The 25,495-nt window shown below is 42.8% G+C and overlaps 1 protein-coding gene, 1 non-coding gene and 1 pseudogene across 2 annotated transcripts in view; 2 read left to right on the top strand and 1 right to left on the bottom strand.

Annotated features, from left to right (window-relative positions):
- CEP89 (centrosomal protein 89) overlaps positions 1–25,320 on the bottom strand; it is a 67,369-nt gene extending 42,049 nt beyond the window's left edge. The window contains exons 1-6 of the mRNA XM_010950037.3: positions 25,138–25,320; positions 21,739–21,845; positions 16,473–16,631; positions 13,297–13,483; positions 4,597–4,699; positions 1,891–1,919 (exon numbers count right to left, since the gene is read on the bottom strand). Of these exons, the coding sequence (XP_010948339.1) occupies positions 1,891–1,919; positions 4,597–4,699; positions 13,297–13,483; positions 16,473–16,631; positions 21,739–21,845; positions 25,138–25,176 (624 nt within the window). The 5' untranslated portion in view covers positions 25,177–25,320. The remainder of the gene's footprint in view (positions 1–1,890; positions 1,920–4,596; positions 4,700–13,296; positions 13,484–16,472; positions 16,632–21,738; positions 21,846–25,137) is intronic.
- On the top strand, positions 18,641–21,663 carry LOC123615371 (large ribosomal subunit protein eL31-like; annotated as a pseudogene).
- Positions 20,928–20,999, top strand: TRNAD-AUC (transfer RNA aspartic acid (anticodon AUC)). The gene has a single exon. It is a non-coding gene; the product is annotated as a tRNA-Asp (tRNA).
- Positions 25,321–25,495: the final 175 nt, after the last annotated feature.

Raw genomic sequence — 25,495 nt, 5'->3', positions numbered from 1 at the left:
AATAAATAAACCTACTTACCTCCTCCCACCAAAAAAAAAAATTACAAAAAAAAGAAAAATACCATATGATATTACTCATATGTGGAATCTAAAAAAAAAAAAAAAAAAAAAAATGAAAGAAAAAAGAAAAAAGAGAACACTAATGAACTCATCTACAAAACAGAAACAAACTCACAGACATAGTAAACAATCTTAATAGTTTCCAGGGGAAAGGGAGTGGGAAGGGATAAACTTGGGAGTTTGAGATTTGCAAATATTAACTATTATATATAAAACAGATTAAAAAACCCAATTTCTTCTGTATAGCACAGGAAACTATATTCAACATCTTGTATAACCTTTAATGAAAAAGAATATGAAAACAAACATATGTACATATGTATGAGTGAGATGTTACGCTGTACACCAGAAACTGACACACTGTAACTGACTATACTTCAATAAATTAAAGGAAAAAACCCCCAATATTGTGTTAGTTTTAGGTGTACAGCAAAGTGATTCAGTTATACATATATATTTATTTTCCAATTCTTTTCCATTATAGGTTACTACAAGATATTGAATATAATTCCTTGTGCTATGTAGTAAATCTTTGTTGTTTATTTATATTATATGTAGTAGTATGTATCTGTTGATCCCATACTCCTAATTTATCCCTCTCTTCACTTTCCCTTTGGTAACCATAAGTTTGTTTTCTGTGTCTGTCAGTTTATTTCTGTTCTGTACGTAAGTTCATTTGTATTGTTTAGATTTCTACATATAAATGGTATCATATATTATTTGTCTTTCTCTGTCTAGCTTACTTTACTCAGTATGATAATCTCTAGGTCCATCCACGTTGCTGCAAATTTCATTCCTTTTTGCTGGCAATATTTCATTCCTTTTTATGACTGAGTAATATTCCATTGTATATATACCACAACTTCTTTATCCATTCATCTGTTGAGGGACACTTTATGTCGTGGCTATTCTAAATAGTGATGTTATGAACACTAAGGTGCGTGTTATCTTTTTGAATTGCAATTTTCATTTTTTTCTGGATATATGCCCAGGAGTAGGATTGCTGGAACATATGATAACTCTATGTTAGTTTTTTAAGGAACCTCCATACTGTTCTCCATAGTGGCTGCACCAATTCACATTCCCACCAGCAGTGCAGGAGGGCTCCTTTTTCTCCACACCCTCTGCAGCATTTATTATCTGTAGTCGGTCACTGTGTCTTCACATGCAGGTCCCATGAGTGACAGGCCATCAGTTCACATTCTAAAGCATGTGATATGACTGTAAGTGCAGAGCAGAGATGTACAAAGCAAACTCCCACCAGTCTTTTCTCTTTTTCCTTTCCACCGGGGGGAATATGCAGAAAGACCCCATAAGCTGCAGAGAAGCATGTTTTCAAAGTGCTGAGCAAAGAATACAAGATCTTCCTTTTCAACCCAAATTTTAAGAGGAAAGAGAAGGCTTTGAACTTTTGTTCATTTTTCCATTACACATAGTCTGATATTAAGATTCTAATCTCTGCTGAAAAGTAGATAAAGTTATAAATTAACTCTACTGAGAAGTCTTTAATTTTTAAACTGCTTTGACATCACAGAATTTAAAACTTAAGTATAACTATTTTCATGTCTGCAAAGTGATTATTGTCTATTCTTTCCACAAAGTAGAATGCATATTAGTAATTTCTAATCTCTCAATACATTACATTCATTTTAAACTATGGAAAACATGAGTTTCTTCATATTTTAACAGTATCTTAAAAAGAAAAAAACATTCAGTGGAAAAGAACTCTTAAGGGGAGTTTTTAGCCCTACAAATCACTGAAGTTCTTTTGAAATTATGGTGGAAATTCTGTTTATTGAGAAAACCAGTATTTTAAAAAACTAATCTTACCTTTAAATTCAGAACCGAATGTTTACCATCTGGTTAAAAAAGAGAGAGAGAAAACTTTGTAAAGCAGATAGACATTTGACAACTCAGAAGAGTACCACCTTAGGAACTCACCTTCTGCCAGATGACCTAAACAAGGCCTGGGCCTGGCATGGGGGGGTGGGAGGACAGCCTTCACAAGGTCCCATGACAAGCTGGTCCCAAGCCAGGCAAGAGCCGGAACTGTCTGCTCTGTCTCTCCCTCCTGCTGTTTCTGAGCACCTTCAGTGGCTCACATGACCACAGAACCAAGGCCAAACTCCTCAATGTGACTCTGAGCCTTCCCTGTGGGGGGTGAGGGGGTGTCCATCCTACGGTCCCAATACCTCTCCTCCGGGTGCTCCCTATACGGTCCACCCGCCACTCCCCAGATGGGCTAAGGCTCCAACCTTCTCTGCCTTTCCTGCCTGGTAGGAGCCATTCGACTTGGTCAGATGCTGGTACCTTGACCAAAGGATGTCAGTGTCCGATCTAGGCCGGGCACTGCTAGGGTGCAGAGTGGCCCCTCGGGCCAGCAGGGCTCGAGGCTTTAGTGTCTAGATAATAATTATCAGCTGGCATTTATGCAGGGCACTGTGCTTCACACACATGACTAAATATAATCCTTACGATAATCTGATGAGAGGAGCACTCAAACTGATTAGAAGTGGGGTTAAGTAACTCAGCCAAGCCTCTCACCACCTGGAAATGACAGAGCCAAAGCACTAAAATCCAGGGTTTCTGATTTGCTGTCCAAAGATCACTCATAGCAGACTCTCCAAAGAGCTTGTTAAAAAATACAGACCCCCACCCCCCCATCCAGGGCCCCAGCCCAGAGTCACTGACTTAGAATTTGGAGTTGGCGTGGGGCCTTTTTCACAGGTGTCCAGAGGCTTTTAATGACCACCACAAACCAAAAACCACTGCAGGAGCTTCACTCCCTCCCAACCACCACCTGTGCTCCAAGTTCACCTCCCCAAGAGCACCAGTCATCACTGCCTCTCACCTCTAAACCCATCTTTATTGCCTGCTTGGTTACGGCAGTATACAGTTCCACCCGGCCAGGTGGCGCAGTAATACACTTCATCAGTAGAGGGCGCTGAAGAGACACTGGAGAGGGAAGGCGCCTGGGTTCCCGGTTCCAGACAGCTGTCTCATCTCTCTCTCTTTCCCTGGGGCCCTCTTTCTTCCTCCTCTCCTCCCTCCGTTCCTCCTTCTAGGTGGCCAGCAGCACTTCCCATGGGTGGCTTCTCCTGGAACTCCCCTGGAGAGGGCAGCTACCCAGCGAGTTCTGTTAGCGCAACACCTCGGCTAACTTCACCAGCCAGCGCGGCCACAGCCGCACCCTCTCCAACGCCTTCATCTCAGCCTTCAGTGATTTTCCAGATGTTTCTTCCCTTGGGGGCTCTACGTTAACTAGAAACTGTTCCCTCTATCGGCTACTCCTGCATTCTTTAGATTTCTTTATACCCCTTAGTGGGCAATCCTGTTATAGTTAATAATTAATCCTTTATATTGAACTTTCCCTGTTCAAATCACTGTGAGCCTTTTCTCTCCTGATTGGACTCAGACTGATAGTCAATGCATCAGGGCCACAGACAGCACAGACATTAGAAAATGGACACACGTGTGTGAACACAGGGAGATATTCAGAATATGCCATGAGACTTTTAAAAAAGGGCACGTAACAAAATAACCTGGATTTTACATACACATTCTAAGTTGTTAAAATTAATTATCTATGGGAGTGCAATTGTGTGTGTTTAACTTTATACATGTCTGCATTTCAGGGTTTTTTTGTTTGTTTGTTTGTTTTTTACAGTGAGAAAGTATTAGTTCTGTAATTCAAAAAGAGATATACCTTTTACCTGAATTTAATATTCACATGGATTTTGCCCCAGGGGTAAAATATACCTCCTAACCAACTGGCATTTTCTGGCACAGGTGTTACTAGCAGACTGGCATCCAGTTTTCCCATCAGTCCCCTTGTGAAATGACCTATATGGGAGCCTCCTGGAGCCCAAGCAACTCTCAGGGGTCCTGACGAAGCAGTTACTGGTGCCCACTGTAAGCCAGGCTCTCCTTTGCACTTCTCAAACATAAGCCACTTCTTAGGAAACTGAAAACAACCTTTGTGATGATGTGCTGAATTCTCTCACTGTGCCAAATGAAACACACAAAAGTGTGCAGTTATAAAGTTGTATTCTAAACATGTCCACGCACTCATTCATCTAAAACACCTGTGGTGACAGCCCGCTGTGGGCCAGGCCCTGCTCCAGGCGATGGAGACAGCATGGTGACCAGGACAGACAAGCTCACTTGGCCAGGCTATTCCGTGGAGACCACTGTGCACTGGCCCCGCATAGCACTGGACACCAGGACGCAGAGAGGAAGGCGCGTGGAAAGCTTCAGAGCTTCAGCTGTGACCTCCACCCCAGGTGTCCTCTTGTGACTGACAGAACTGACCAGGTGGACTCCTACGTGAGCACTTTGTACTTTAAAGACACCCTAACACACAGGCAATCAACTGTGGAGTAACTTCTCCCAGTGAAAACAAAACTTGGGATGTTCCTCCTATAATCATGGAACCACAGAACCACAGTATGGAGATGCAATGGCTAGATGTTCCTGCAAAGTAATCAATATTTACTGCCACAAAATGCTTTTATATTAAAAAAAATTTTTTTTTACCTTTTACCTGTGTACACTCTGGGGTAAGAGGTGAGCCTGGAAACCCATCTTGTTCAGAAATATTTTCCTCATCTTCACTGTCCACCCCACGTGACAAGGGAACCTTATTGTTACAAAAGACAAAGAAAGAAACCCGTGATGAGTGCTCTGTGTATCAAATTTCCTCCCAAGCCACTCCAATGTCTTATTCCATGCCTTCTCCACTGCTCCCTCCTCCCTGCATAGCACCCAGCACCACCCTGCCCTGGTACTGATGCTGTGGCATGCATCTCTACATGGGACAAGAGCTGCCAACCCGCCCTGTGAGAACCCTTGTCCAGGCAACTGTTTGGGATTGAGGTTCATCACGTTCGCTGGCGCTGAGTCCACTGAAAATGCTTCCTGATGGTGGGGGACCCTCCCCTCCACTGTCTGTGAACATCTCCTACAGAGGTAGCATGAATGGTGGCAGGGCTGCAGAGCTGTCCCTCACAGACCCCTGGGCCAGGACCTGGACCAGCCCTGGTGAACAGGAGACTACTCCGCTGGCAGGGTTCTGGGAGGTGAGGACAGTGGCTGCCCAAGGAGAAGAGCAGTGAATCCCCTAGATTATACATTTACCACGCATTGGTATATATGAGTGGTATATACCCACCAGAAATATACATATATAGAGACGTGAATGTTCACAGCAGCACTATCACTAAAAGCCCCAAACTGGAAACCACCAAACAGTCATCATCAGTAAAATGAATAAGCAGTTGTCACAGCTGTACAATGAGATATCATACAGCAGTAAGAATGAACCAACAAGCGCTACACACAGTAACGGAAGACTCGCAAAAACTCCAAAGAGCACGTACTGGATGATCAAACTCACAGAATGTTCAGAACAAGCAAAGCTAATCTAAAGCCTGTTTTCTAAGATCTAATCTACTCTTGGGAGTCAAGGTGGTGGTTAACTGTAGGGGGACTAGTAACCTCTTCTCAGTCACAAAGGGGCACTTCTGGGCTCCTAGTAATGTTCTTTTTCTTTTAACCTGAGTGGGGGCTACTTTGTAAAAATTCATTTATGGCTTATGTGCCTTTTGTATATATTTAATACATTGATAAATAAGCTTGAAGAATTCTGTGACAATACACTAACAACACTCCAATTTAAAAGTTTTAGTTTAAAACATTTTTTAAACTACCAAATACTTCTGATTGTGAAAATCATCTTGGTAACCAAAACAAAAATTGTCTGGGTACTGAAGGAAGGGGAGGAAGAGGAGGCCAACCCAGTCCCAGCAGTGCCACCATGGATGCCACCACTGGCCTTCCCCTCAGTGTCTGCAGTCCTGGCCTAAGCCCCTCCATCCTCCCTGTGGGTAGGACACTAACTCAGATTTTACAGGGTAAAATGTACATGCTAGAATTTATAGGGTAATCAGTAGAAAGAAACAAACCAGTATAATTTGCAAACTAGGAGAGGGAAAGAAATAGAACTAAAAAAATTCATCAATTCAAAAGGACAGAAGAGGAAAAAAGACCTAGAATAATGGGACAGATGGGACATACACAATAAGATGGCAAATTTAAACTCAAGTATAACCATATCACATTACATATAAAAGGACTAAACAGTCCAGTAAAAAGACAAAGGAAAGTTTTGTCACACTTGGTTAACAAAAACTATATGCTGCACTGAACTGTATACTTTAAACGGATGAATAGTATGGTATGTGAACTGTATCACAGTAAACTTAAAAAACCAGATGCTGTTTACAAGACACAGCTAAATATAAGGATACAGAAAGGTTAAAATTAAAGGATGGAAAAAAATAGGCCATGTAAATATCAAACAAAAGAAAGACGGAGAATGTCAGGTGGAACAGACATGAAGGCAAAACACATTTTTAGTGACAAACTGTTCGATTTACCAGGAAGATATAATTTTATTATGTGTACACACCTGAAAACATAGTCAGATGCAACATAATACATGTCCTATGATTTCATGCGTGTAAAGTTCAAAAACACGCAGAACTGATCTGTGGTATCTTCTATTACTTGGAGGTAACAGCAAGACGTTGGAAAACCTGACAACTTAGCAAGGAAGCTGCAGTGTCTAGACTCTTGTGACTGTGGGGCAGGATGACTGTAAGATCCGGCAGTGATTAACTCTCATGACGCACAGGATCCAGCCCCCAACGGCACTGTCACCTCCCCAGATGCCTCTCCTCAGATCAATGATGCCAACTTAGAAGGAGGGGAATTTTCCTCCATTTTTAAAGGCTTTTTTAAAAAAAAGACATCGCTTTATTAGATTTCTAGTGGACACAGTTGATTCATACATTAAAAAAAATTTTTTTTTAAATGAAGTACTGGGGATTGAACCCAGGACCTCGTGCATGCTAAGCGTGCACTCTACCACTGAGCTATGCTCTATCCCTCTCAATGATGCTAACTTAAGAACCCCACCCAAAAGGCATTATACGGTCACTAGAGGTCGAGCAATGGAAGTGTCCAGTTAGCTCCACCTCAGGGTGAAGTCCAGGCAAGAAAGAGTGTGGCCAGAATGTGCAGTGAACCAAGGGCCAACTCTGGAAGGGGCAGTTTTAATTTACAAGGCAGAGGGCCTGCACGGGCCTGCACTGGGACCTTTATAAGTCCAACAACATGCTGGACTTGCCCTGATGTGGTAAATCATGGTCAATAAAATAGGCGTTGTAAATCCATGCTTCCCCGCTGCCACATGGAGACCCCACCGCGGGAAGATGGCAGGGCTCACTCTGGGTGGCTTCTGCAAACTGGCGGGAGTGAGAGTTGGTGCCTTACTTACTATCCGGGCCTCTTACCGCCACCAGTGAGGGTCGAATTCATGCAGAGGGGTTTGCATTGGTAGAGCAGAGTCAATAACTGACACGCTCACCAGACACTGACCATGGACATTTCTACATGCATACCTGCAAATGCAGACAGGGAGACGGCAGGAGTCGCGCCACGGCGGCACTGCGACACCGCCCATGCAGCTGTCACTGGCCCCCTTTCGACCTGGCTGAGAGCGTCCTGATTTTGTTTGGTGCAGGTGGGCTCAGCCCATCGTAATCCTCTTCCCCTCAGCCAGTAATCGGTAAGGGATGGGCATGTGACCAGTGAGCCTGATGCTGGGAAACTTCTAGGAAAAAATGTTCTCTGTAATGAACACAGAGCAGCCCGACTAGAAGGACCTCGCCCCACTTCTTTCTGCAGGAAGAACCAGCTGCATCTGGTGACCAGGAGGAGGAGGCCAAGGGAATCTCAGGCGCCAGCCCTCGACAGGCAGCCGAAACAATTTTGGAATCTCCTGCCTCTTGATTTTGCTATGTAAGGGAGTTAAATGTCTATTGTTGAAGCTTTATGTTTTGTCTATTTGATTACCTGTAGCCAAGAAAGTGATACAGACATCAAAGTGACCACAGCGGCTTCTCCCGGACGGAAGGGGAGGACTGGAATGTCAGGGTTTCAGGGCGGGCTTTGGCTTTATATGCAAATATCATATAAAAAATCAAAAGTTTTTATAAGACATATATATATATATATATTCATGTATACCTGTGTAACAGAAAGAAATTGTAAAGAAATTAAAATTTTAAAGCTGTGGGGAGAAACAGGGAACATCCCTAATCCTCAAAAGCAGAGCAGAAGATTCTCCACTACTCCTTGGTCTCCAGAAGTTTCTAGAAATAACTGGTTTACCCACATGAATGACTCCTCCCTGGATCTCCATCCAAGTACATGGCGAACACTCAAATATCTGTTTGTTGGCAGTTGGTTGGGTGAATAAATGACCAAATGAATGAATATGGTATCTGATGACAAGGTGCTCTGCAAATCCACAAATGTGACGATAGCAAGAGTGTGTGTGTGTGTGTGTGTGTGTGTGTGGCAGGAGGAGTTTCAGTAACATCCTACCAGTGATTTCTATTTGAAAATGGTAGCAAGACATTTAGACTACACTCTCTTCTGTAAAACCTATTGAAATCAATCAAAAGAATGAAAAGCAAGCAAGCAAGCAACCCTAGTCAGTGGCCAGAAAGCAAAATCTATTAAACCAAATCTATGAAATCTGAAACAAAGGGAGAATGCCAAAAGCTGCCAAACCTCCTCAGGCTTCAGGTAGGCAGGTGCTCCGAAAATCCCAGCGTGTCACGGTTACAAAGGTCCACAGTGATCCTCTGATGGGTGCGCCGAGAGCAAGGGCGTGACAGTGCCAGGAGACATAAGTCACATCCACAGAGAAGGGAAGGCGGAGAAGCTAAAGGGAGATGCCTGGGAGAGCCCACCTTTACAGAATCCAGCTCTATACTCTCCAGGAAGCTAAAGACAGCACAGAGTGACCTAAGGAACCCAAAGAAGAGATCCAGGAGATCAAGAAAAGTGACAAGGCAACAAAAGGGTGTGAGAAGTAAACTGGCAGAACTAAAAAAAAAGGAAAAATTAAATCAACACAGAGGCAAAAGCTCTAACAAAAGTGATAAAACATAGTGACAAAGTGCGGAGAGAGAGATGAGGTGGGTACACAGAAGAAATCACATAAAGTGGCACTGAAAAGAAAGAGGAGGGACAAGGAACTATAGAAAACATAACAGACATGAAGACAAATAAAGCACAGTTAACAGGTGCATAACTAGTGTTCCCAAAGGAGAATGGAACAACTAGATGATAAATTTAGTCCAAGATAAAATAAAATAGGGGAGGAAATATTGCCTGAAAGTAAGAAAGGGAGATAAAAATCTATGTCTGCAGAATTAAATTATATAAATCAAATTTCAGGGGAAAAAAACAGGAAATAATAAACATCACGATTAATCCTAGTGAAATTACTGAACTTCAAAAGAGAAAGAATGAACCTACAAAGGCATCGGGCAGAAAAATCAAGTGACCTCAAAGGGGAGAAGAAAGCAGGCTGTGACCCCTTCTCACCCCATTGCTGTCGCCCTCAGCAGGCGTCTCAGAAAAGGCTACATGGTCTCCCACCACCCTGTGCCCTTCCTTTGTGACATGGGTCATAATTGTGATTGATTAACTATTAATTGTGTGACTATGTCTGTCTTATACTGATTCTCCAGCCCCGAGCACAATGCCTGGCATGCACCAGACACTCAACAAATAACGCTGACTCATTTACCTACCCAAAGACAGCTTCCTCCCTAACACAGTCCTTTACAGGACAAAGAAGCTGAGGCACAGAGAGGTTATCTGACTTCCCAAGTCATACAGCTGGGCAGCAGAGCAGCTGGGACTTGAACTCAGGTCTCTGAATGCCCCTGGCATCGCTCTGCCCACCAGACCTGGTATCGCGCGAACCGACCACAAATTCACTGCCCCTCCAGCCTTACTTTTGGGTGGTACCAACAGGAAGACTGCTAAAAACAAGACTTGCTTTCCATTTGTTAGCCCATTTCTGAGTGGGTGCACACTTCACATGAAGATGTTTGCCCAAACTACCCTGAAACACAGAAAGAGCCATGAAATAGACTTATACCCAAATTGCCTGATTTGGGTTGGTCTGTTCCCTTATCTTACTAATTCTGAAAAAAGGAATAAAATGATAATTTATCTCAGATTATAGAACATCTATAGTAAAAGACAAGGAAGGCAAATTTACTTTTTTTAAATTGAAATGTACCCCATTGGCAGTATCTCCTTCAGAACTAGTGCCATCTAGTGGTTAAATAAAAGTTTTACATGTTCCACACACCCATTCTTTCCGAAGGTATATCATATGATAACTTTAAGAATACTGGGTCAATTAAAAAAAAAAAAGCTTTATGTCTAAGCAATATTCTTGACAAGCACAAGGATTAAAACAGAGTTTAATTCTAAACAGGGAAAATTGCTTATACTGGTCAGAATCCTGCCTCTGCCAATGGGTGGGTTGTTGGTTGGGTGACCTTGGGCAAATCATTTATCCTGTCTTCACGCACTTACCCTCAAGGGTGTGAAGTATATGAGACGGTATGCATGAGCTGCCTAGCATACATTAAATGCTCAGAAAAGGGCACTGTGTGTTCTTCCCCTTACTGTCTACCCTCCACTCCACCCAAAATATAAAAAACCTAATCGCGAGGCTGTGGGAAATGAAAATTCCTCTCCAGCTTTTTAGGGCTATTTCATTCATGCTATCTGCAGCTGGCCAGGATAAGGTTCCGGTGATGATGAGACCTTTCAACTGCAATCAGTTACTACTAACGCTCCACCCCTGGCTCCTGGGCCGCATAGGGAAAGGCTTCCCTGTGGGCTGGGATGTACAGAAAGGTGGAGACTGGCACATGCATAGCGCTGGTGGGAAGGCAAACGGGAACCGTTGCTTTGGAGGACAACTTGGCAATACCTAGCGTGATCCGGCACATATGAGGCACACTTACCAAACGTGCAAGGAAATAACCTAAATGTTCATAAGTGGATGAATAAATAAATTAACATGTATCCATCTCAAAATTGCAGTGCCTAGTGAAAAAGCCAAGAGGTGGAAAGACTGGTTCAATATGGTGGTTTCTGTACAATTAAAAATATATATACAGTAATATATTTGTTTACTGACACTTATCTGTAATAAAAGGGTCAAAACAGACACATCCCAAACCCAAGAGAAGATGGCTTTCCAGGGATGGAGAAGATGGAAGACGAAGATTTCAACCCTAAATGTAATTTTACTTCTTCTGTTAAAAAATCTGAAGCCAAAATAAGTAAGTAAGTAAATAAATAAACAAATAAGCAAGCTGTCAATACTTGCTCATTCTGGAGAATGAGAACACTAATGTGTTATTTTCTACTTCTCAGTTTTTGGGGGTTACAGAAGACGCATATGTCCAGCTTTCACGGATAGTGCCAAACAGTTCTCCGTCATGGTAGCACCGACTCCCACTCCCACCGCATTAGAGAGCTCCTTCACGTCCTCTCCAAGCCCTGACATGGTTAGTTGCCTCGCTCCACTTTTCAAATTTTATAATTAAAAAAAATTTCCATACTGCACATGGGTTCTAGAGCCACCACGACAAACTTGCCTAAAAAAATAAACTATTTGTCCTGTTAATGACAAAGGAGGAGGTTACATAGGTCACTATAATCTCTCTCCTCTAAGGGAAATGTGGTAGCAAGCTTCACTTCCGAAACAGTTGAGTGATACAACTCTACCTGTAACCTCAGTCTACAATACCAGCCAGGAAGTGTGCGCACTGAGGGGCAGGGGGAGCTCATGCAGGCCTTTCAGAGCCCCGCAGCAGAACCTCCTCGGGGCTCTTGGCAGCTGTCTGCCCCGTGCTCCTTGCTGTAGAGAAGCCTAACTCTGCATCTTAAACATCAGAACTATTCACAACAGCCAAGTCGTGGAAGCAACCTACGTGTCCACCAACAGACAAATGGATAAAGAGGATGTGGAGTATTACTCAGCCATAAAAAAGAATGAAATGATGCCTTTTGTAGCAACATGGATGGACCTGGAGATGACAACATTAAGTGAAGTAAGTCAGACAGAGAAAGACAAATATTACAGGGTATCACTTATATGTGGAATCTAAAAAATAGTACAAATGAACTTAGAACAAATAGTACAAACGAACTACAAAATAGAAACAGACTCATAGACATAGAAAACAAACTTATAGTTACCAAAGGGGAAGGCGGGAGGGATAAACTGGGAGTAAGGGATTACCAGATGCACATACCATATACAAAACAGATAAACAACAAGGATTTACTGTATAGCACAGGGAACTATGTTCAATATCTTATAATAGACTATAATGGAAAAGAATTGAAAAAAAAAGACAGATATATACATGTATATGTATAACCGAATCACTCTGCTGTACACCTAAAACTAACACAATATTGTAAATCAACTATACTTCAATACTTACAAGTAATGGTTAGTTCCTGAAATAGTCACATAAGGATTCCTCAAAATAAGTTCCCTAAGGCCACTTAAAATGTGATTCAATATAGTGGAGGATAACCAACGTGAAAATAGTTTGATGTTGCAAGTCTGTAAGCATGGTCACTATGAATAACATGTGACAGTGGTGATGAAAAGGAGAGAAAGGAAAAAGAAACTGTGGTGCTGTCTTCTGCCATTAAAGAAATGGCGCTACTCAGTTTCCAAAACCCTGGGACCAAAGAGTTTAAACCAGGGCAGCTGGCAATGGTGGAGAAACAGGCTCCTTCAGTCTCTCTGTACCTCGGTTCCCCCACATGTGACAGGGCCATAAATGGAACCTACCTCACCGAGACAGTGGGAGGTAAATGAGTGTCAGAGCTTGAAACAGAGACTCATGTGTGGTAAGCTCTCAAAGAACGTCAGCTACTATGGAGAGACCAATGTCGACACTCCCCTTGTCAGGAATGAACTTGAAGAAACGCTGTGATGTGTACATTGATACTAGAAAGCGGTAGGAAAATTAGCTTTGTGGGTCAAAGGAGAGAGCAGGATGACTAGCACTGGGTGGAAATCTACGTTAAGAACGTGAAGATGTTGGTCTTTAAAGGATGTGTCTTGAAAGATAAGGGAGAGAATTTTAAATTTTAGCCTAAGATAGAAAGTGAGACTTGATGTGTTAAAAAAAATAAATAATAAGCCCCCAAATGAAAGCCATTAAAGGCAGAGGAGAAAAACGAAAACCCTTACTAACGCACTTGATGCAATCCACTATAAGTTAATGTCAAGGTGCAGGAGAAATCCTGGCACGTGACAGGCACCTGATTTCTGTGCGGCACGGCGTACAGAGCCTCGCTGAGGCTTCCCTCCTCCTTGCGAGCGCTGGCGTCCCCCGACTCCCTGGGGCTGGATGACAGGTGCGTGTCAGTGTCCTCTTCATCCTCGTAGCCCAGCATTTCAAAGGACGGCAAAGAAGATCTCCTTCCCACCTTATTCTGCCAATGTGATCTGTATTGGAACAGTCAAGGGCAAAGCAAACAAGCGCCTTAACACTTCACACTGGTATTCACACAGGGATGCAGTGCGCTGCCTCCAAGCCCCGCCGCGAAGTACTATAACCAGGTTACAAAATACATAGACGCTAAAGGATGAAATCACCCACTATGCCATCCCCTTGTACACTCTTAGCATTTCCTTCTAGCTTTTCACCTAGGTTTTTACAGCTATTATCACTGACTACATGTATGATCTGCCTCCTTGGTAACAAGTTTCTAAGGTTCAAAATGGTAAAAGACTCAAGATAGACACATCAGTTTAGTCAGCCGTTCCCCTTACTTAGATCCCCCCCCCGCCCCCGATTTTCACTGTCATGAATAACCCTGTAATAAACATCAGTGTACAATCTCTTCTGCATTTAGGATTAGTCCCATAAAACAACCAACCATAAGGTGCACTGCTGAGTCAGACGGTAGGAACATTTTGTGGGTCCACGTGCATCCGCACAAAATCATTTCCCCAACCTGTGACTGCATTGGTAATAATTTTCTAAAACTTGCCAAGAGAATGCAAACCTCACTGCAAAAATGTGCATTTCTTACTGAGACTGGATATTTTTCTGTATCTTTGTGTGAGCCCTGGTTCCTCTAATGTGAAGTGTCTGCTCATGTTTGGTCCACTTAGCTACTCTGCTTCTAGTACGTCCATTCTGATTTAAAATGAACTTTTCTACCTACTAAAATGAAAACCCTGACTTTCTATTTACTGTACATATTTTTCCTATTCTACTGATTTTATTTTGAATTCCAAAAAGGATAAAACGGATGTTCAAAAGGCCATAGTGATATAACCCAAAGGAATTTCTACAGAAAATTCCCTGTCTCTGTTCAGATCCCAAAACACAGAAAGTTGTATATAGAGTCAAGGTCAGGCTCAAAAGATGAATTAAGAGACACACGACAAACCAATTGAAAGTTACTGTGTGAGTCCTACTGGTATTACGCTCATTTATAGATTTGCTCTTTTATAAATGTTGTTAAATAGTTTTCCACTGTCCTCCCTTCTGAAATGCCTAGAGTGTCTTTTTTTCTTTTTTTTCTTTTGGTTTTTATATTTTGTTTCTGTGTATGACTTTGTGTTTTTTTAAATTTTATTTTACTTTTTTGTAGGGAGAGGTAATTTGGTTTATTTTATTTTTATTTGTTTATTTTTGTTTTACTTATTTTTAGTGTTTTTTTTTTAACAGGGGGAGGTAGTTAGGTTTATTCATTTATTTATTTTTAAATGGAGGTACTGGAGACTGAACCCAGGACCTCGTGCATCCTAAGCATGCGCTCTACCACTGAGCTATCCCCTCCCCCACTGTGTTTTTTTGAATCCACATCTCTCCTCTGTAGTATTGTTAAATGAACATTAAAAAAAGATGATTTTATTAATTCATTGATTGTATTGTGAATTTTGGCTATGTAAATTTTTTTAACATACAGATGATTAAAAAATTTTTTTTTTCACTTTTCAAATTCTTAGCTTAGTAAATAGCAGGCATTTCCCTGAGAGGCTGATGAACCTGGATATAGGGTTTCACGGTCTTCTTTATACGTATATACAAATTAATCCATTCATTCAAAAGGAATTTGTTTGGCCACATGAATTAGACAAGGCTCAAAGCTGATTTTTTTCTATTACTGCTAATCAATAGACTGTTGAATCCTTTCCTTTCCCTTTGGATCTGTGCTCTTCTCTTATTAAAGATTCAACATACCTGCAAACGCAGGGCACTCACGTGCACCTCCCCATCACCGACCCAGCGCGCCTCTATTTTAACTACTTCAACTATATGTTTTAAAATATGATGGGGCTAAGGCTGCCCTCCCCGTAGGTCAGTATCCTTCCTTTCCAAATATCCTCTTATGGTCTTATCTGCTTATTCTCTCCAGTGAATTTCAGAATCATTTCTTCATCATCAGTTCTTATTCAGCCAAAGTACGAATTCTTACCAGCAGGAAAACAGGCTACGTTCAAACATCTCAAAATGGAGCTGAGATTAAAATATAAAAAACCCCAAATGCAAACACATCCTAGGAGGAAATAGGCGAGCATTTGTATGATGCTGTAATAGGGGAAATCTTTCTAAATTTGACAATAATGTCAGAAACTACAAAGAAAAGACTGACAGATCTTACTACATAAAACATATAGAACGTTTGGTGTGTTAAAGGAAAAAACCCTAAAAGCAAAATTGAATAAACATGGCAGATAAAAGGCAAATCTGGTCATGTATCCCCCACCGCCACCCCACAAGCCCTTAGAGTCCTCAGTGACTTCCCACTGCTCCCAGGGGAGATACCAAACTTCTAAACCTGACACCAAAGACATCCCCAGCCCGGCCCCCGCCCACTCCTCCAGCCCCATCTTGAATGACTCCCCATCTCACCTGACTCCTCCTGGCCACAGACATCTTCCTTCAGTTGCTCATGTGTGTCATGCCCCCTCTTCTCTGTCTAGAAAGCTCATCCCAGCTCCACCCTGACCACCTGTCAACCCTCAAGCCATTGCCAGTTGGTTCCTGTGCATCCCTCAGCTCTCCCCCAGTGCCCTCTTCCTCAAGAGGAAACCTTCCTGACCCCTGGCCCCATGTCAGCTCTAATCCAGCTCAAGCGACAGAGAAAATGACGTTAAATAAGAAGGAAGGGTACAGTATAGGTGACAAGGAAATTACCTTCTCAGAGAGGAGACAGGCGAGAAGCTGTGAATGACAACCCTCGTCATCCAGATTGTGGCTACGAGCAGCATTGAATTCACAGGCTCTAATTTAACAAGATCCACACCAGAGAAAATTCGGATACAGCTTAAGAGTGCTTAATGTCCCGGGGCAGTGCCCCTTTGACACTGGTGAGGAAAGCTCTGATCACAACCACATGCACATGCACATGCACACGCATACACGGAGCTACTCCTCCCCGGCCCTGCGAGCAAGCTGAGCCTGTGACACAGTCCTTACTGATGCCTCAGCTCCGAGATGGTGGCATAGGGCTCGATGAAACTGTCCTTTTCAATGCAGGTCATGTCACTCTCAGAGTGGAACCTCCGGCGAGGTTGGGGAATGGCAACGGTCCGACCAGTCAACGTTGTTGCTAGAATGGCTGCGGCAAGAGCCGATCTACGGACGAAAACAACCCAGTGAGCCGGTGAGACATAACCCGTCCCGCTGAAGGCTGAACACCAGGACACACGAACCATCAAGGTTTACCTTCAGTTCTACAGTGTCCGGGGCGCACCTCCTGACTACGGGCCTGTTATGCGCCACCTGATAATCTCACTTCAACCTCATATCAACGGTCTGAATAGATATTATTGTCATCTCCATTTTTCAAAGAAATGAAATGACTTGTCTAAGATTTCCTAGTGAATAGGGGATGAAACCAGGTCTGTAATCCAGACAGTCTATATTCAAGTAGTTTTCCTATTAAAATAAAAGATCAGAATGGAAAAAAAGAGAGAAGGGAAAAGGCAGTTTAAAATCTTGCAAATTATTCAAAATTATGATATAGGAAAAGACAGAGTAATGGGTTTACCCTCCCACCTGAAAAGGCAAAACAAACAACAGACCTACCGTTGTCCCCGCTTACTGCCAGAGAGAATTTCCAGGTCACAGCACAGGGAGGAGGAAATGAGGTGGAGCTGGGCAGACTCCCTGAGTTGTAGAGATGGAGCGGAGAGTCCGGGACCACCAAGGCAGAGTGAATTTGTAGGACAGGGTACCAGAAAAGAGAGCTGAACAGAGAGAACTCCAGAAATCAGCAGAAGGCCCCTCAGTGCACCGAGAACACTACCCAACACTGGGGACTGAAGGAACAGTGCCAGGTGCTTACACATGGCTGGGGACCGTGCCAGTTCCCACCAGACGATGGGAAAACATTATAATTCACGGGACACTGGGTACAGTTCTCCGAAAGCAGTGGAGAATAAACCGCCCTAGATTGAACACTGCTCCAGACTCCGCCTCACAAATCATAAAAGCAAGATCCAAAAGGTCAAATTGGTTCCCAGTCATTTTAACTGCATCCCAGAACAAAATTCACGAAGACTTAGAGGAATACGAAAATGTCTGGCCCTTGACAAGGTAAAACTAACAACAGTGTCTCGTATGCCATCAAAGATAACCAGGCATGCAAAGAGACAGAAAAACATGGCCCATAATGAAGAGAATAATCAATTAAAACCCATTCAGAACTGAACACATGCTGGAATGAGCAGAAAAGGACATTAAGACAGTTATTATAATTGTGTTCCATACATTCAAAAAGTTAGGTGGAAACATGGAAGATTATAAAGAAGACTTGAATCTGGGGAGATAAAAATTATAATGAATGGGATTAACAGTAGGTTACACATGGCAGAAGAAAAGGTTAGTGAAACTGAAGGCAAAACAATAGAAAATAACCAAAATGAAATAGGAAAAAAATAACTAAAAAAAAAGAGCATAGTAAGATATGAGATAAAAAATGCTACTGTTTTATGTTTTAAGCCACTAAGTTTTGGTGTAATTAGTTACATGGGAATAGATAACTGTCATCAAATGGTGCTGGAACAATTGGAGACCCATAAGAAAAAAAAAATGAACTTCAATCCATACTTCCCACATCCTACACAAAATTAACTCAAAATGCATCATAGACCTACATGTAAAGGCTACAACTATCAACCTTCTAGAAGCAAATACAGGAGAAAATGCTTTATGACCTTGGATGAGGCAAAGATTTCCTAGGTATGATACTGAAATCATGATCAGGTAAAAAAAAAAAGTTGACAAGTTGAACTTCATAAAAATTACGATTTTCTGCTAAAAGATATCATTAAGAAAATGAAAAGCCACAGATGGGGAAAAAATATTTGCAAATCACATATTTGATAAAGAACTTGTATCTAGAATATAGAAAGAACTCTCTGAATACGGTAACCTGGGAACACAACCCAATTTTTTAAAGTGGGCCAAAGATCTGGACAGATTATTTTACCAAAAAAAGATATACAGTGGCAAACAAGCAAATGAAAAGATGTTCAACACCATTAGTCAGTTACTAGAGAAGTGCAAAATAAAACCATAAAGATACCACTACATGCCTATTAGAACGTCCGAAATTTAAAAGACTGGCCAAGCCAATCCCTTTTCAACCTGGGCCCAGCAGAATGGCTCCCAGAAAGAAGAGTAATGAGAAGGGGCCATTCTGCCATCACTGAGGTGGTGACCAGAGAGGACCCCAAGAATCTAGGGAGTGAGCTTCGAGAAAGGTGCCCCCTGGGCGCTGGAAGAGATCCAGAAATATGCCAGGAGATTGAGATGACCTACAGATGTGCACATGGACTCCAGGCTCAACACAGCTGTCTGGGCCAAAGGAATAAGGAACGTCCCACACTTTATCAGTATAAGGTTGTCCTGAAAGTGTAGTGAGGATGAAAATTCACCAGACAAGCTCTATACATTGTTACTTATACACCTGTCACCACTTTCAAAAACCTATGGACAGTCAATGTGAATGAGAATTAAGGGCTAACTGTCAAATAAAGTTATAAAACTGCACATGTGCACGCATGCACACACGCATGTGGGCGTGCACACACACACACACACACACACACAGACTGACCAAACCAAGTGTTGGTGAGGATGTGAAGAAACTGGAACTTGTACACTGCAGGTGGGAACATAAATGGAATTACAACTCTGGAAAACAGTTCGGTAGCTTCTTAATAGGTTAAATATATCCCTGTTATGACCCACTATTCCATGCCTAGATATTTACCCACAAGAAATGAAAGCACAGGTCCACAGATTTGTGCACAAGTGTTCCTAGCAGCCTTATTTCTAGTAGCCAAAAAACTAGAAACAGCCCAAATATCCATCAAAGGTGAATGGATAGACAAACACTGGCATGTTCATAAAATGGAACACTACTCAGGAACTGTGAGGATGAATTACTGATTTTCATAACAATATGGATGAACCTCAAAACAATTATGCTGAGTGAAGAAAGCCAGCATAATTATTTTGTGTAATTCCATTTATTTAAAAGTCTAGAAATGTAGACTAATTTACAGGGATAGAAAGCAGACCGATGGTTGTGTGGGAGAGGGTGAGGGTGGGCTGGGCTGAGGTGGGAAGTGACAGAGGGGGGCAGGGGAGAGGAATGACAAAGGGCCATGAGGAAACTTGAGGGGATGACAGATACATATGTTATCTTGATTGTGGAGATGGCTTCACGGGTATAAACATATATCAAAATGTACCAAATTATTCACTTTAAATATGTACAGTTTATTATATGTCCATTACACCTCAATAAAACTGCTTTGAAAAAGATAAAAGACTGTCGAAAGCAAAAATAATAACCATATATCGTGGGGTTTATAACATACAGAATTCAAGTGTCTGACAACAGTAGCAAAGGATGAGAAGGAGGACACAAGTAATTGCTGGGAGATTGCTTTTTTTTCCTCAAATTTTAATGGAATTTATTTCTGGAATACATGCCGTGGGATAGACTGTCATAATAGTTTATATCTTCAAAAATACATTAAGGGGTTTATATCTTTGATCCAGATCTAGAGATCAGTTAAACCAAAGAAATTACTAGCCATAAGCTATGAAAAAAAATATATATTTTAATAATGTTTATTTATTTATATTATTTATTTTTATTGAGGTAGAGTCAATTACAATGTGTCAATTTCTGGTGCACAGCACAATGTCCCACTCTTGCGTATATATACATATATTCGTTTTCATATTTTTTCCATTAAAGGTTATTACAAGATGCTGTGAGATACTTACACTCACACTAGATATGAAATAGAATAATATAAGAGATTAATTTGAATGTTAGTTTTTAGAATAAAATAACCTAGAAATACGCCAAATTTGCCAAAGCCATGTTGATTATTTGGGGCTTATAAAGACAGCAATCCAGGACACATTGTAAAATGATTATAAATCAATAAAAAATGTTAAAAAAAAAAGATAGCAATCCAGGAAAATATTTTTGTAAAACACAGGAGACTAGAGATTTTCCAATGAGTCTACAGCACACTTGCTGTGGGATGATGTGGGTTTTTGTGTTTTCTGCTTTATAATGGGATGTAAAGCAAACTCTCTCACCACTGCTGCTACATAGAATATTTAAGTTCTAGTGACACAATATAAGAACTGTTCACACAAACGCTGAAGGGCTGGACAGACCTACAGGTACATTGCAGCGATGCCACTACCCACCAGCTGTGAGACTCTGGGCCAATGACTAACACTTGAGTTCAAAACAGAGATGCCAACGGGACCTGTCTCACAGGATCACTGAGAGGATGAAATGAAATAAAGCTTCTTAAGCACTTACCAGAGTCCTTGGCACAGAGTAATCACTAGTAAATTGCTATTCTTGTTTTCAAGATCATACTTGGGGGAGGCGGGATAGCTCAGTGGTAGAGCACGTGCTTATCATGCATGAGGTCCTGGGTTCAATCCCCAGTACTTCCATTTAAAAAATAATAATAATAAAATAAATAAATAAACCTAATTGTCCTCCCCACCCCTCAAAAAAAGATGATACTGACGGAAAAAAACAACACTAAAAATATTTCGAAGTGTTTATTATTAGGAAGCATACAGTATTCTAGCTTCAAAGAACACTAAAAAGAAGGTGCCATCTTTGAATGAAACTATTTCTCATTGTTAATAGTTAAGCCATGTATCCATGTACTTTATGGATAAACAATAGTCTAAAATTCTCTGGCTTCTAAAATCTTGGAGGACAGAGGCAGGGGTCTCATGTATAAAAGAAAGTCAGGTCTCTGTGTGTCAGGAGCACTGGAGGATGGGGGAATCCCAGGCCCTGGCAAGTGAACACATTTCTTCCTTCCTTCCTGGAAAACAGTTCTTCTAAAAGGCAGTCTTGTGTTTAAAAAGAAAACTATGTGCACAATTCAAATTCCTTTTAATGTACTATCAACCTAAACATTTGGGTTGTAATGCTTTATATTTTGAAAAAGTGCATTCAATTATGAAATGTGAGAACTCCATAGACCTGAAAGGAACACACCATTATCCCACAGAGAAACTGTAGTAAGTGCTTCATTGTGGAACCATGACACATTTTAAAGGACATGATTCTAATCAGCCTACTTGTGATTTTCTTACCCATTTGAACAATTCCGGGACCCAGCACCTGGTGGTTGAGCACAGGGGTGACCTCAGTGCCTGTTCACCTGAGACTCACCTTGGTCTCTCTGGAGAGGGGTTGGGGCTGCGCGGAGGAGGTGTGCGGGGCACAGCTGGCTTCGGTGCGATGCTGGCTGCAGGGAGAAGGCCATGGATGATGTGTTTCTGCACAAATGAAACCCAGCAGAGGTCAGTGGTATATGGCATCATTGCTGGGTCCTGTCACCACCCCTCTCCAGGCTGGGGAGGGGACACTGGCCACCTGGGGATCTAGTCCCACCAGAAGACCCATTCTTGCCCCTGCCATCCTCAATCCACATCTGGCCACGCAAGCTCTCCACCCAAGGAGCACCATACAGCTGCCCACAGTAGGGAAACCGCTTCCCTGACCATCCCTCAGAGCACTCTAGCACCTTACTTGTCTCAGAGCACTGCCCTCGATGATCCTACTCACTCATTTGCTGCCCCCCTGCAGAATGGAAATTTTCTCTATTTTTAGTTGAAGTACAGTGAGTTACAATGTGTCAATTTCTGGTGTACAGCACAATGTTTCAGTCATATGTATATATATATACATATATTTATTTTCATTCTCTTTTCATCAGATTTCTGAGAGCAAACTACCTTCTTGTCTTTATCAGCCCTGGAACTCTGGCACTTAGCACAGGGCCCAACACCTGGTAGGGGCTTAATCAGGATTTTAGGTAGTTTATCTCAAAGATGCAGAGTAACAAAAACTAGTTTCTACACACAATGAAAGTCGGAGAACCCTGCTTTGGCCCTCAGAAGTTTCTGAGTCCAGCCCAATCTTCACTTTCTGTGCACCAACCATTCCTTTGCACCTACTAGAGGCAAAAGGCTACAGCAGCAGTGAAGAGACCTTGTCCTCACCCTCAAGAAGGAAGGATAGAGAGGGAAAACACCCAGATATTTATCATACAACACAGAATTATGGAAAGTGCCAAGGGAGAGTAAAGACAAAATGCCAAGGTGGCCCAGGGAGGGAAGGGCTCCTTCAGGTCTAGGGGCCAGCAAGGGGACCTCTCATGTCCCATTGGAGAAAATCTCAGAGCATTTAGATCAGGTCATCAAAGATGGCCAGTGCTGTCACATTTGGGAAATGTGATGGAAAAGCATTCCAGGAGGAAGGAACAACATGAACAAAGGAATGAAGCAAGACATTAGTGGCAGTGTTCTGGAAACAAGTACTCTGGTTTGCTGGAATACAGGGGCATCTGAGATAGAAGGGCTAGAACAAGGGGCGGGGGTCAAATGGCGACTGTTTCCATTTAAGAGTTCTAATACCAAACTAAGGACATCTTGTGACCTAGTGAGAAGCACCCACTGAAACTGGCCTGAAAAAGACTAATCAGGCGGGGGTAGGCACAGGGTACAGGGGGAAAGGGAGGCGCAGCCAAGGGGAAGTCAGCCAGGGGTCTGGACCTCCTTCAGGAGTGAAGGATGAGTAGATGTTCCAAATGTCTCCTGCAGCCCTCCCATGCCCTACTCCAGTTCCACATGCATGGCCAACCCCAAGAGCAGATATTCCAGAGCAGTCACTGCTGTATCCCACCATTCTCCAGCTGTCTGCCAACTCCCCTCCCCTGCCAGATGCTCAAGGACAAGAAAGGCTTTTCTTCACCTTTGAATCCCCAGGGGCTGGCATCCAGGAGGTCCTCTAAAAAGGCCTCATGAATTTTGTTTTGTTTTGTTTTGCTTTTTGATAGTATGCTGAACTTTTCTCACCTGTACCATGATAACCATATCCTAACTATGGTTCTTCTGCCTCTGTCTCTAAAACACAGGATGATCCTATCTCAACCCAGCATGAAAACTCTCTGGTTGGCAGATATATGTTTTCTGGTGACACAGAAGGCTGCTAAGGCTGCTATCAGTTGGTTTCTACCAATGGCCCCAGATTCATTTCCCGCTGACCCTCCTCATCCCTACTCATATCTCCACGTAGGACACTCAGAATTGCCTTCCCGTTCCCACGCCACAAAAGATTCCTTCTTTGTCAGGCCTTTGGATACGCTGTTTTCTCCACCAGAATTCTCTTTCGTTACTCCTCCCAAGGCCCAGGTCCACTCTCTGAGCTGACTTTGCTGCCCTCCCCTGGGCACTTCTTGACTTAGCACTTTGTGCTGACTGACTTATAGGTTTGTCTACCCTTTAGCCAGCGTGGCCATAGGCCATCCATCAATTGTGGATATCTGGCACACCCACCGTAGGAACACAATAATGCAATAAAAACCTCAATAAACATGCTGACTGAACTAGCATAATCGCAATGGAAAAATATGCTTCAGCTATGCCTTCATTGTTTCTCAACATCCACCTACCTATCTAAAAGGATTTCAGCAGGTCAGAGAGGCTGAGAACAGGAAGCCAAGTCAAGCAAGCTTTCTGATCCCGATTTGAAACAGAGTTCAGGAGCACCCTTATCAAAATGCTTTCTCTGCATTTAACGTATTAAATGTATGGAGAACTGGATGTAAGTAGGTTTGGGGTTTTACCAGGCAAATACGGAAAAGGGAGACAGGAGCAAAGGCTCTGGGGAGTGGTTATAACAACAGATCCTGGAATTAGAAGTTAGGGCTGGGAAAGAGAGCAATGAGGACATTGGTAGGACCACCTGACTGGGGAGAGGGGAAGGTGTCAACAAATTGTAGGTGTCAGGATAGTAGAGGAAATGAGTAGCTCACTAGTAGGAGGAGGAGTCAGAATGAGACCAGGAGTATGTATACGCCTGCTGTGACTGAGTGGCCATGGGAAGGTTTGGAAGGAAGCATTCCAGGCAGAAGGAATGGCAAAGGTAAAGGCCTGACGGAACAGAAGAAAGATGGGAAAAGCTGGAGAGTCTGTGCACGTGAGTTGGGGGCACTGGCCATAATCAGATTTGCGTTTTAAAAGAATCCCTTTGGCTGCTTTGTGGAGAGCGGACCTAGCGGAAGGACAGGAGTGGAGACTGAGAAAAAGGGAGAAACAGCTGCAGCAGTCCAGGTAGATGCTGGAGGCCGGGGTAAGGGCGAAGACAGCTGCCAATTGCCTTTGATGCATAGCATCTATGGAACTTGCTGGTGGGGTGTACGCGGTGGGTGGCAGAGGGAGGAATCAAGAATGACTTTCCACTGGGGGATATCACTCAGTGGAGCAGGTTTACGCCGCCAGGGGTGAGCTCCCCGACACCAGAGATAATATTACTGGGGAGACAGTCCTATCCAATTAGGATTCTTTAGAAGACGAAAACTAAGGGCTTCTCTATCTCTGGGATAGAGGATTCTTTAGAACACGAAGCTGACCCTGGGATAGAGGATTCTTTAGAACACGGAAACTAAGGGCTACTCTAACGGAAAACCACTTCCTCTTGAGCCGCTACCTTGTTTCTATCCCAAATCCCGACCCCTCCCCACTTAACTCCTGACCGCACGGGCCAGAGAGCAGTCAGTCTACTTACAAACTGCCTCTTGCGGCCTCTCTGGAATCCCAGGAGCATCCTTGCTGCGGAAGGCGGCCAGACCCCGACTGGACTGCCAAGCAGATCTCAGAGCCAAGGACCACTCTCTAAAGTCTGGCTCCTCCAGCTGGCCTTGCCCCAGACGCCTATTCTACTCAAGGGACTTAGCAACAACCACGTCTACCGTTAGCTCTGCTTTCCGCCTGACCAATCAGAGCCAAGGTTACTTCACACCCGTCGCTCTTGGCAACCAGCAGGTCTCATTCAAGCACTCTCCGGGGCGGAAACTGTGCGCGCTGTCCATCCTTTTATTGGCCAGATCAGGTGTCGATCTCCAAGGCCATAGCCTATCCGGCGC

The sequence above is a fragment of the Camelus bactrianus genome, chromosome 9 (assembly GCF_048773025.1).
Source record: "Camelus bactrianus isolate YW-2024 breed Bactrian camel chromosome 9, ASM4877302v1, whole genome shotgun sequence".
NCBI lineage: Eukaryota > Metazoa > Chordata > Mammalia > Artiodactyla > Camelidae > Camelus > Camelus bactrianus.
Note: the sequence above shows the minus strand (reverse complement) of the source record. Positions and strands in the feature narration are given on the sequence as shown.